Here is a 13,594-nt window from a genome sequence, read left to right on the forward strand (position 1 = left end):
CCTAATGCTATCACACCTAAATCATTGCTGATATTGCCCCTTCGGCAAATTGTATTCTAACTATTCATCCAACACTTACTAAAAACAAAATGACATGTCTGTAAGCTGCTTTGAAGGGTTTACGTCTTGTGCTTGAGGCCACAGACAGGTTAGGGAACTCAGAAAGTACCGACATTGTTGGTTTTGGTTTTTCTTGTTTTTTTTCTCCCCCAAAAACGAACACCTAGAATATTTTCAGTCGTATTCTTTCACCTTCACTACGCAGCCGTCCCCGTTTCAGGCTCCAGGATTCCATTCTCTGTCCTTGGCCATCTTTTGTTTTGGCACTGTGCTTCGGCGACAGTGATTATGTCAAATGCATTATGGATGACACGTTAACTAAAACACCCAGAAACAGTGTGACGTACATCTTTCAACATGTGAGACGAGGAGACAGAAGGAGACGGAGCGCTGTGAATCCTCCCTCTCCTATCCTCTGGATCAGCCACAAATCACTCATTAAAATTTATGCCACCTCTGGATGAGAAAGGACTGGAGGAAAAAAAAAAAGACTGATTGTCCATGAAAGAGTGATGTGAGAGAGGAGACAGTGAGAGCGAGGAGAAGTCCCGGGGGTGGGAGGATGACTTCTGAGCTGCTTCATCTTAAACTCTGGTCAGGTCTGCTTCTGCTGCCTGATTCACATCAGCTCATCCTTCTCTCGTCCCATCACCATCCCTTTATCGTCCTCGTTCCCTTTCTCCTCTTTCACCATCGACTCCTCACCTCTTTTCAATGATATATACAGTATATAAAGATATCACTTAATGCAGGTTTAAACTCTTGTGCTCCTTCAGGGCCTCACCGACAGCCTGAGCAGACACTTTCTTTTCTTGCATAGAAAATCCTAAATGAAAAACAGATGTTCTGTACTTTGGAATTGAACCGATAAAACTCCCTCTCTTACTTTCCTTGCACTTTTTTCCGCCTTCATTCACCCCTCATTCCCTTTGTCTTTCCTTCACTTTAACCTCCTTTAATCCATCTCTCTCTGCTTCTTAGTCTGCAAAGTCTTCTTTATTGTCTCTTGTTTTCTCCTCCATTCCTTCTTCTTGCTTCCTCTCCTCTTATCTCCTTTGTTCTTTTGTCTGTCCATACGTCTCTCTCTCTCTCTCTGGCAGAGGGCTGATAGTTGAGTCTGCACAGGATATTTTGGCTGATCTCTCTCCCGTTCTGGTCCATTGGTTTCCAGTGCGGCTCTGCGCTGCACGCTAAACACCGACTCATAAATCAAACCTCAGCGAGCAGCTTGGAGCACCTCGCCAGCATGAAGCCACATCGGCACTTCCTCTCTCTCTCCATCGCGAACGCGTCATCCTGTTCTTTCGAGGACCCTCCAGTCCCGACCTCAGACCACATGCCTAACCCTAATCTTAATTACAACCTTAACTGGAGCTTAATTCGAATCCTTAACTCACTCCTTAAAGTCACAACAATATTCAAAAGTACTATTTCACCGTGCCTGCCAACTGTTCATGCACATTTTTAATCATCCGAAACATATTTTCTATCAAAATCTCATTACTTGTACCTCCTCAGAACCAGTGCATCTTTAATGGGTATCTCAGTGTGAACCAGGAGGCATAAATACAAGTTCCAACCCATAAAACTGTCACAGATTTCTCACAAATTAAAGTGTCTTACTGCTGGATATCCTGCTTGGAAAACACAACTTATAGTTCTTAGTTCTTTTAGTTATTTTACAAATTAAAGAAACAAGGTTAACAATGTTATTACTAAGCTTTATAGGTGCTGGTAGGTGCATTTTTATTGCCATTGGACAGAGGCAGTAGTTTCAAACTTCATATCTAACTCTCTGCAAGAAAGCAATAATTGCCACAATATGGAACTATTGCTTTAAAGAAGTAAATGAAGCATCAGGTTCAAGAAGTTGAAGGAAAATCCCATCAAAAGAGAAAGATTGAGCTTCTGCCATCTGTAGGGTGAAAAAAATGGCTCAGTAAAGATTTCAAATTGCTCTTTTTTGGAATCCCAGAGTCACGGCAAAGAAAACGTGTCAAAATAGACCAAAGTGTCCATAGAAACTTTTTAAACCACACCTACAGCAACTTGGGTGACGTCAGATAAACATACACAACTCGTGGATCAGTGTATGATGACTGTGTATAATAAGGTTTGACAGCCATGCAAACAGTGGGAGGTTCCCAGGAGAAAAAACAAAACAGGAGGGTGTTAGCAGATTTAACTTTTTTGGGGGACACAATGAACATATAAACGATGAGAGAAATGGTACACAAGTGGTTTAAGGAGTTTTAATAGAGATTTTTCTTTGCCTTTAGTCTTGGTCGACCCTTGCTTTACACCAGGGATATTCAACTATATTGCTTTGGGGCCACATTTAAAGAAAACACTTTCACACACTTTTAAATACACTCACAGCAGGATTAGAGTTCAATATATTCATTAGAACTACTGTATATTGGTTCTAGAGCAGCAACAAAGTCACTCTGTCCACTCAATAATATCTCACTACCTGCTGTAGACTGTTACTGCTGTGAAAAGAAGCTGAATAGACCTGCTGTCCTTCAGCCAGCTACACCACACCACTTCAAGTTCACACGAGTGATTGATACTCAAAAGACAGATTTTTTCAGTTGTGCCTTGAAAATGCACTTTCAGCGAGAGTAGTTTTTGCAAAAATCTTCTAATATCTGTACTTTTCTGCTGATGGATGAGAAGACAAATAGCACTTTTATGCTTGAACACTAAATATTACGCTTAGGGTATTCTAGCTTTGCACGGCTGAAGGTAACACAATCGACCAGCACCTCTAAAGCACATCGATGAACATGTTAAGTATTAATTATTTAATCTGGACAAAAATCAAAGAGTAAAAAAAACAAGTTGTGGTTCTGCATCCTCATGGATTCTTGCTGTCACCCTGAGTTTGCCAGATGCTTTGTGACTTGATGACTTTATACTAAGGTGAGCTCACCAGCTGCTGGAAACAGCTGGGAGTCACTTTGGCTGGCCGTGAATCCAGCAGCTCTGAAACCACACACCTGCAAACATCACATCACTCTATGATGGTTGATTTAAGTACAAGAACCTAAATATTATACTGACAAATACACAAATATGAGAGGGCACAGAGAAACATGCATCTAAAAGAAGGAAAAAAAATCCCATTAGCCTCTGTCCGTGTGAGGGCAGGGAAAGTAATACGTCTGGGTGGCCAAGCAGAGGATATGCAATAATTCCAGGTCTGCACATTTTCAGCCGTCAAAATAATCTATTGGAAGCCAGTCAACAGTGGAAGGGCTGCTCTATGTGTGTGTGAGTGTGTGTGTGTGTGATGGAGGGGGAAGGTGAGTGTAGTGGGATGCCAGTCTGCAGAAAACCCCACACACACTGTTTACAACCAGTGTAGAGGAAAGATAGAAAACACAGTGTGGTGATTTAGGAACAGGTAGAACATCAACCACACGGGGACACGCAAAGTCCTTGACTGTCTGAAGGCACGTAGGAGGAGAAAATAGTACCTTTACCTCCCTCTACTGCTCCTCCTCCTCCTCCTCCCCTATACTCTTTACTGCATCCATCTATCTGTCTGCCTATTCATCCATTCATTCATCCATCCATCCAACAACCCATCGATCTTTCTTCCCCATTTTGCCAGACAGAGCAGCACACCGCTGTGTGATTGAAACACATGCAGCCAAACATCACTTCTGATTTTATGACAGAGAGAGGGAGAGAGAGAGAGACAGAGAGAGAGAGAGAGAGAGACAGAGAGACAGAGAGAGGAGGAAAGAAAAGCAGAAGAAAGTGAATGTGGAAGCAGATCTTGAACAAGAAGAGAAGTCGGGGTCCAACTGAGATTATATTGCATTTTTGCCGCGACAGTATCGTAATCTGCTCTGTGAATTGTGTTAATCTACATTTTGATTTCATGATGGCACCCCATTTATGTCCATTTATCAGAAAGTAATAGCACAACATGTTGCTGATGTTTCTGTGGATTAATGTTATGAAACCAAAAAGTTACGTCAAAAACGTAAGTTACGTTACAACATAACTTATGTTAAAAGTAGTTTTGTTTTCACACGGGACTGGAACCCCGCCCTCCTGGGTGAAAGTCCGCTGTTTCTTCAACCAATCCACCACGCCCGGAATCCGCCTTTTTAACTTTGCTTGGCTGTCAATCACTATAACATCAGCAAGATGGTGGCGGACATCACAGCGGATGGTGAAATACGTAAAAAGCTTGTTTTCCGCAGCCTGTACACACAACCTATACTGACATTTTTGAGGGGAGAACAGGCTGCTCCGTGTACGAGCCGGAGAAATTCTTTGCAAACAGACAATTAAATCATTGTGTTCTAAATAGTGTTTACATAAAGCTGCAACTGCCACTATTTTTCTCTTTTTTTATACTTAACAACAATTTTATGATGAAATACAGTCTTGGTTCCTTCATAATATTTCTTGTTCAATACGCCCTTTCTCCATAAATATAAGTTAGGCATAAAAACATGTTCGCTGTTTGGTTGACAATGACTCTGAAACCTTCTGTTCTCCACTACCTGTCGTCATGTTCAAAAGGCATCCATTAAAAAAAATAAATAAATAAATAAATATATATATATATATATATATATATATATATATATATATATATATATATATATAGTATTGTAACTATGCTTTATTGCACAGAACTGCAGGCTGTTTGCACAGATCAGAGAGGAGAGGACAAGAGGTTGGAACTAGAGATTATAAAGATGTAAATAGTTTACTGTATAGCATGTAAAGAAATAAACCATATGTGTCCTTATATATATATATATATATATATATATATATATATATATAGCTTTCTAACTGTAATATTGCACAAAACACATTTTTGAGTTCTCCCTACTTCTTGCCATGACTGTGCTGTTCCCATAAAGGTGCAGGACTTTTATATTGTAAATTGCAGTGAAAAACAAGGCAACAGGGAGCAAAAAAAATGTTGGAAACTGCTTGGGGTTCAGAGTTTGAACTGCGACCCAAATTAGCTTTACTGATAATATCTCATTCTTATCTACAACCGTGGACTTGTTTCGCGGTGCACCTTGGCTCGCTGAGTGAGCAACCAAACAAAAACAGCACTCATAATGTCACTTTGCAGGCTGGATACGGCAGCTAATTAGCTGCTTAACTGCGGCACATTAACAGCATAAAAAAACCTTCCTGCAAACGTTAATACGGGTCAGTTTAGATGCTGAACTTCAGAGAGATGTATTCTCCAACACCACTTATAAACAAATCTTCCTGTTGTAAGCTGCAGTTTGCAGCGGAGGTGTTTTATATTTCGTCTCTGTGCCCCTCAGCTGTCAATCAAAGCTGTAATTTTTTCTTATCTATTGAAACATTTTATTGACATGATTTTTAACAGCTTAATGGAAGACTTTTGTGATTTGAGTTGCACTTAAACACACGTAAACTCTGCATCTGCCACCACGGGGTGCAGGTCGATACCTCCAGGCGTGAAATGACCCGTTTCCACTTCACAACAATAGATTAGTACAGTGTCTTTTGTTCGTCTGACATCATGTGCTGCATCCGCACTCACAGAAACAACATAATGAAGAGATTAATTTTCATATGCTGAGGAACACATGTTGGCCGCTTGTGAATAAACTAAATTGGATGCATGTTGTGGGTCTCAAACGGGGCCAGAGAGGGGTTTTAGTAAAAACTGCTGGTCAGATGTTCATCATGTTGACGTTGCCCACTTGATTAGCTATTGATCATCAAGAGAACGTCACCCCGGTGGTGCACTCAACATCTTACTCGAGGAGATATGAAAATTATTGCTTGTGCGGCTGCTCAGCTTCACATTATTGACTAAGTTACAAATGTGTCCACTGTGACTGTGAGTTAGAGAACTAATAATGTCTTTATAAAACCGTGTCCACCCGTGTGCTTTCAGACTAGCCAAACACCACAGTGGCTGAACTCACTAATTAGTACAACTTCGTCCAGAGAAGAATTAACAGGCGAAACCTCCTGCTGGAGTGTTTGATTAGAAAGCAAATCTGCACACTTTTGTCCCTCAGTGGTTCGTGATTGGAGACCTCTCTGTTAAAGGGGGAATCAACAATGAATCACATCAGGCAGAAAATTGCTGCTGCACTGTTAATGGGCTGGAAGTTTGAAGCATGCTGCCCTTCTTGCTACACTCCAACCAACCAGTGACGTTAAAACAGGTTCTTCCTCGAGCTGTTTTTAGAGAAACTCGGATCAAAAATTTACAAACAGAATTCGCCGCACATCATTTTTCTGCCTGTGCATCATATTTTCTTTAATGTTGATTTACAGTTTTGGATTGGAGACTGTACAATAAATCCATTAACCTTCCAGACTCCAAAACTCTCCAAAAATTTGAGTCAGAAACTGTAAAAAATCGGGCATTATCATTGTCAGATTATCAAATTTCCATTGGTCATTGAACACATCATGTACATTGAATACTTCTGTCAGGAAAAATAACCAAATCTAAGTTTAAAGTTGTGATATTTCAACAAAAACACTTCTATATGTCTCATTAAAATGTCTTATATTAACCACTTCACGAACCAAATGAAAACATTGTGAAAACATTACATTCTGTGCTCTGCAGTGCAACTGTGTAGCCAGGAATGACAATTCGGTGGCTGAATCTCTCCCTTCTTCTAGCCATGATTGTGTTGTTTCCTTAAATGTGCAGAACTTAGTGAAAAACTAGGCCACAGGAGCAAAAAAAAATAATTAAAGACATATATTGCCGTCTTTGAACACAGAATTTAAATAAAGTTTTGTATGATTGAACTGATGACTAGAACACCAGCAGGTCAGTCGATCTTTTACCTCCCAAAGCAATTCACAGCTGAACTGAATCATCCCCAAAACTAAACCATAAATATGACCACCAATATAAAATTGGCATGTCTAAAATAGTTTCTTCATGACTGTTCTCTGCACCTGAATCTTGTCCATGTTACATATCTCCACATAAAAATCAGTTAATCCAAAATTCCCCTGCTAAAGACGGAACAATTAGCTTGTATAAAGCAAACAGCTTTTGGCATCGGTGACTCTGCAAAGTGGGAGTGTAGCTGTCAGCTGCCAGCTGTCAGATACGATTTCTGACTTTATTTGGGGTTTTTACCACCTTTCACTACTAAACATATTGTGCTGTTTTGCTGTCAGTGAGCTGTTCTCGCTGCTCCGCTGAGCACTTTTATTTTTTAAGACGAGCAGGAGAAACTGTGGCTGTAAAACTCTGTTATTGTCCCCCAATACGTACACAAATGCAAACAAGTCACAAGCTGCAGACACCGGCATGGTTTATGTTTGATGAATTGTTTATGAAATGTTTGCAATTGAAATCGGTTGTAATTTTATGATATTTCTTATAACAAAAACGTTAGAGTGAAGTTAGAGCTTTATGTATCACACTGGGATGAGTGAATGCGAACGATGAGCGTGCACTTAACCCTTTATCGGGCGAAGAACCATATTTGGTAACTTCAGCAAATTTACTAGATTAAAGTGCCTAATCTACAAGAAAAAAATGTGTAGATTTAAGAGATTTAAAGTGGCAAATCTGCTTGAAAAAAGTTGCAGATTTACGAGACAAAAGTGGGGAAAAAAAAACATATTTTTTCTCACTGATCCACCACTTTAAATCTCATAAATCTGCACATTTTTTCTGGTAGATTTGACACCTTAATCTCATAAACTTTTTTCCTCAAAATATTGTCCCCCTCCCCCGGGTCCGTATGTTTTTTTTTTTTTTACACATTCTGGCAGTATGTAATATCCTCCATTATCTAGGGTTGAAATTTGGAGCATGCAAGTATTTCAATGAGTGCCCTATTAAGGGTTAAGAGGGGCGAGATAGAAACACAATGCAGCAGTGAAGCTGCACTGACGTGAACTTGTACACTGTAATAAGTATAAACAGAGTCATTAGTGCGTGTGTGTGAGAGTGTGTGACTTACTTGAAGCCTGGTGAGACCGTGGCACAGCTGCCGGACCGGAGCCAAATGCAGTAAGGGTCCCGTGAAGACAGGCAGCTCCTGCACGAGAGACACAGACGGTCAGGCAGACGGTCAGTGATGGAAGTAATTGTGGCGAGTGTGAAGAATACTGAGCCCTGCAGCCTAACGGCACCTATCACTGTCCTCAACTCTAAACACGGTCGATAAATGAGCCTCGTGTGTCGTTCCACGAGGCAGAGACAGACGTCAAAGAAACACATTCAATTGAAGATGAAATTGCTGCAGTTTCACTCTCATTAAGCTGCACAAATAGTCATCAGTTAGCATCTCTGAGTGTCAAAACAAACGGGCCATTATTGCAGCATAAATCTTTACATCTTAGCTGCGACTCCTCATGCGACTCTCATCATCGACTTCTTATACAAATGAACTGATTTGTTTACAAAGTGTGCCGATACGCAGAGATGTGCAGTATCTAAAAGCAGTATAGCTAAATCTTTTTATGATTGACACAAACACATTGTACAATGTGCACACTACAGTATCTGCAATGCTTTTATGTATAAATGAAATAAGCTGTTTGCTGACATTCAGCTTTAAACAGTGCCAAACAAACATCCCAACAACATTACTGCAGACGGAGGATTGCAATCAGTTCAGTTTTTGATAAGGACTTTGTTTTCTGACTGAACTGAAGGGAGAACAAAGCTTGTTTTGTACTCTATGCATCTCTTTCAGGCTTTCAAATCCCGAAACATAATTGTTTTGACTATATTAATGACAAGTATTTACTCCTACATGGAAGAGTTGAACTTGAGATGGAATTTTTGTACTTGTAAACAAACAAACAGAATCAGAAAACCAGAATTACCACAGAATTAATAGTTGTATGACTTCGCTAAGCAGCCAAGTTTCAGTTTGCATGTTGTCCAGACTCATATGAAGCCATGTTAACAAGAGACAATGCTTCTAATACAGATGTTGCTGCAAAGAAGCTATACTTCTAAAACATGGTTGCTTGACACACATTTACACCAATTTATTATCTGACCAAATGTGAAATATGGTCATAATATCTGCCTCTGTTAAATGGCCAGAAAAGTGGTGTTGCAGACCATTATGATGCCACAGAGAAGTTAAACCTTTGACCTTTTGGATATATGATGTCATCACTTTATCATGTTATCCTTTAGACATCTGTATGAAGTTTTGTCATAATTAGCATTTGCATTTTATGAGATTGCAGTGACTGTGGGTGCCAATATCCCAAAGTAAGCCCTTGAGTCAGTAGATGTTTAGCAACTTAAAATCCAATTTTCAGTTCGTAAATAGATGTGAATAGCTTTGCTATAACTTATCGGTAAGGTTCATTGTAACAGGAAGTCTTTTCCAGAGAAAATTCATTCATTCTGCCCTATTTTCCAAATAAAAAACTAACAAAAAAAGTTTTAAAACGTGTTAATCATAGAAACTTTGCCCTAGGGGTGTGCCATATTGAATCATTCATGATAATACTGGAATTTTTTTTATATGATAAAAAAAAAAAGCATATCCCAATAATGGGAACATCCCTACTTCTTGACGTAGTGACAATGTCAAATCAAGTTAAATTACAAAAGTACCAACAACAAAATGTACTTAAAGCAACAAAAGTAAAAGTACTTGTTATGCAGAGTGACCACACTTAGACTTTGTGTGTGTGTGTGTGTGTATATATATATATATATATATATATATATATATATATATATAGTACTTGAGTAAAACTACTTAGTTACATCCCACCACTGAGATTTCAGTAATATTTTTTATTATTTTCTAATACTACTGTTTTGCACTGAATAGTCAAGAGTAAATATTTTGTACATGCCAACTGTTTAGATTTGTGCTTTACACTACAATTGAGATTAAAGGTTGACTTTTATTTTGTTATACAATTTTTATTTATACAGACTTCTATATATTTTCATTATATTTTTTGTCGTATCGTCAAGAGTATCGTTATTCCAAAAATACCCTGAAATATAGCAATATTGTTTTTGGGCCATATTGCCCACCCCTACTCTGCCCTATATGTTGAGTGGTGTAATGAAGGCTTTGAGGTCACACTGAATGGCCTCGTTCTGAGTGAAAAGCCAGCGTTGTTCCGTCTCATGTTAGAGTCAGCAGACGAGTCAGTCACCTGCTCCGACTTACAGTTCTGTATGTCTGTTTTGTGATTTAGCGAACAACATGCTGGGTGTACTTGGAACTGTTTAATTCCTCCGTTTAAGGCAGTCAGCATTAACCATCAGCAGCCATTAGTCACATTCCCAGCAGAATCACAACACTCAGTACTTTCCCTCCACTTTCAGACTCTCGCATGTCAGTTTTGTTGATTCAACTCTTGCACTGATCTGCTGTCAGCCCCTCTGCCTCATGTGTGGTTTAACTCTGCGGTTTTAATCCTGCACTCTGGAATGAGCTGCATGATCCCTTTGGCCTTTATCCTGCCACTGTATAATTACAAAACAACGCTGGGTGTCAGTGACAGAATTTACTGGATTTTTTTTCCACAACTAACTTTCTGCAGGTCTGTGGCGTTCACCCAGCAGCAACGACATAACGAGCAAAAAGTATGCAGCGACAAAAGACCGAGAACAAACAGCAATAACATTTACCTGCTGACTACCTACAGTCATTTTAGAGCTGTTTTTATGCTGAATAACGCCATAAGAGGTAAACAAACAAACATTGCAGATTGCTGCTGGTGGTGCCAAGTGCAGCATCATGTCAAACCAAAAACCTTTACTGCAGTCAAGTTTTAATGAGTTTTAATGAGGACTCCTGTGGCCTGTTTTAAATATCTAGAATTATTTACAACTATCTAAACTGAGTGTGCAGGTATCACACCACTTTCACTCTCAGTCTGTAAACATTACAGAGAAATCCTACTGAGAGCACATTAGTGTGTCACTCTTACACAACAGAGGGAAATCAACACAGAGACTATTCCCTGTCCCACGCCTGCAGCTGGGTATAAATGCATGAATTTATCTGTGTCCTCAAAGTGCTTTGCACAAGACAAACAATAATAACAACACATGATGATGTACGGATACCACAGAGAGGTGCAACCAATTCAGAATAACTTAAAGAAGAGCACGAGGCAGAAGAAACGGCTTATAACAACACATGATTCACACGCAGATGAGTAAGTAAATATATGCATGTCCCATTTAGGCATTTTCACATTGTTGTTTTCCTTATGACAGTTTCTATATTAACGCAAACAACCTGCAGTTCATACAGATTTAGTGAAGCTCATTACGTTTGTTATTTTGTAGAGGCTGTCAAGAGGTGTTTGTTCAACTTAACAGTGCCTCGTAAAATATCCTGCGAGGCGTCTTTAGGCCTGTGTACTGGGGAGTTTAATACATTAATGGTCTACAGACTGATTAATTACCTTTATTATTCCAAGGTGTTACTGATGAGCTCTGAGGATTAAGGAAAAAACTAGAAATACAATAATTCTTCGCATTTTACGTTACCGTACAATTCTTGTGTTAAGTTGAATTTAAATGTGATAGATAAAAAGGAAAATAGTTCCAGCTTTTATTCACTCTAATAACAGATTTTCAGTGGATCGACAGCTTAAATAATCCATGTTGATAGTCTCTTTAAACTGTATGAAAGATTACACAAATGGATTGAAATGGAAACACTTTTCGAAGCTCCTGATCAGCCAACTGTTATAATTAGAAGCTAATTTGGAATGCACCTGTGTTTTAACGGGGACTTCACCTGTTTTTAATTAAACTTAATGTGATATTCACTAAACAACAATTTTAAAATGCTTTATTACTAGAGGCAACCCAGTCCCCAGAATACAGTAAATGTTGGCACTGTTAGTTTCTGGTACGTTAAATCTCAACATTGTTGCATGTGAACATATGAACTGCTGCAACCTGTTGGCCATCACACATGTGATGACAGCTGCTTTAAACTCTTTAACAACGCTTTAACAACACTTTGGTTAAGGTTGGGTAAAAAGAACAGGGTTAGGCTTAAAAAAACTAAACACTAACTTCAGACATAACTTACAACAACGGGACACAGAAACACTACTTCAGGACAAAGTTTCCATCAAAGGGACGCAAACGCACAAAAAAGGACATTTCAGATACTGCGTCTGTATCTGGTTTGCAGAAAAAAGCCAACATGTTTTGCCAACAAGACCTCCAACCTAAATGACAGAATAGACCGTTTGTCAGCACCACACATATGAGCGTTTGTCTAAATCAGGGATGGGCAACTGGAGGCCAGGGGGCCGCATAGCATACGGACCGCACCCTCACTTGAAGTGGCCCTCAGTACAACTACATGCATTTGAGCATGAAATCTTAAAAGTGCAGTGTAAAAATGCACAAAATTTCTTCTTGCAATTAATGTTGGTCTGCTAATCATGCAGTGATAAAAAAGAAATCACAGTAAGTGGTTATTTTTTATTTGCTTCAAAACTTTTGTATTCCTATTTATACTGTTATACGTGCATTTGAGCATGAAATATGTTAAGTTACTGCACTGTAAACATATTTAAAATTGCAGTTTCATCATATCTGGGTAAGTGCACAGTCCTATATGTGGCCCTGTTGTAGTGTCCATGAAAAATTGTGGCCCCCTCCAGCACTTAAGTTGCCCATCCCTGATCTAAATGAACTATATGAGCTTTCCGCTGCTCCCTGTACAGAGCGGAGCATTCTAGCAATAGCACACACGTCATAATACACACATTGTGACAGCCAGCCTGTCCACGCCCTCCTATCCACCCACTAGATATGTGTGCGGCACCGATTCGCCCGGGCGAAAATGGTGGAAGATCTTAAATCCCCGCCTCTCTCTCGGTCATGGCGGATGCCGGTTGCCGTACATGTAAAACATGTAAAAAAAAGGCTGCAGTTTTGGTGAATGTATGCTATTAAACCAGTGACCTAGGTTTAGGGCAAAAAAACTCCTGGTAATGCACTGTAAATAAACAGTGATTAAATGTACATTTCATAAATCCTGGAAGTGAAGTCCTTACGAGGGTGATGTGAGCCACGGAAGTTACGTAAAAAATTGTTTATTTTTGTTTTAACATGGGACACAGACCCTGTTCTCCTGGGTGGAAGTCCAGGACAGTCCAAAACGTAAATATGACCTGTGTTTTGCTACCCGTACAATCACCCTGTGTTGTTATTTGTTAGGGGAGACCAATCTGTTTTGCTGGCTTCTGGGTCGACTGAGTCAACAATTTCAACAGTCAATTGAAAACTAAACACTGTGAGCTTTACTTAACCTGCTTTTCCTGCTGCATTACTGTAGTGAATAGTGGTTCTGTTCTGATCCCGTCCTGGCAGTATTGACACCTCGACATCCAAGAAAAGTGGAAAATCTAAACCCTCAGAAATACATTTTCATCAGCAAAAACAACTCTGTGTCTATCACAGCATCACAGAGTGACAGAGGACCTCTGGGTATGGAGGTCCTAAAATGACTCATGCCAGCGCGTGTGGCTGCCAGTGTGCGACACTGCACAGTGC

At 39.6% G+C, this 13,594-nt stretch overlaps 1 protein-coding gene across 2 annotated transcripts in view; it reads right to left on the reverse strand.

The window, feature by feature from the left end:
- Positions 1-13,594, reverse strand: part of sema6e (sema domain, transmembrane domain (TM), and cytoplasmic domain, (semaphorin) 6E) — a 176,154-nt gene that overhangs the window by 27,362 nt on the left and 135,198 nt on the right. For both annotated transcript variants that reach the window (XM_059340224.1, XM_059340223.1), the window contains exon 17: positions 8,034-8,111. In XM_059340224.1, coding sequence (XP_059196207.1) covers positions 8,034-8,111 — 78 coding nt within the window. The remainder of the gene's footprint in view (positions 1-8,033; positions 8,112-13,594) is intronic.

This window comes from Centropristis striata, chromosome 8 (genome assembly GCF_030273125.1).
Source record: "Centropristis striata isolate RG_2023a ecotype Rhode Island chromosome 8, C.striata_1.0, whole genome shotgun sequence".
Taxonomy (NCBI): Eukaryota; Metazoa; Chordata; class Actinopteri; order Perciformes; family Serranidae; genus Centropristis; species Centropristis striata.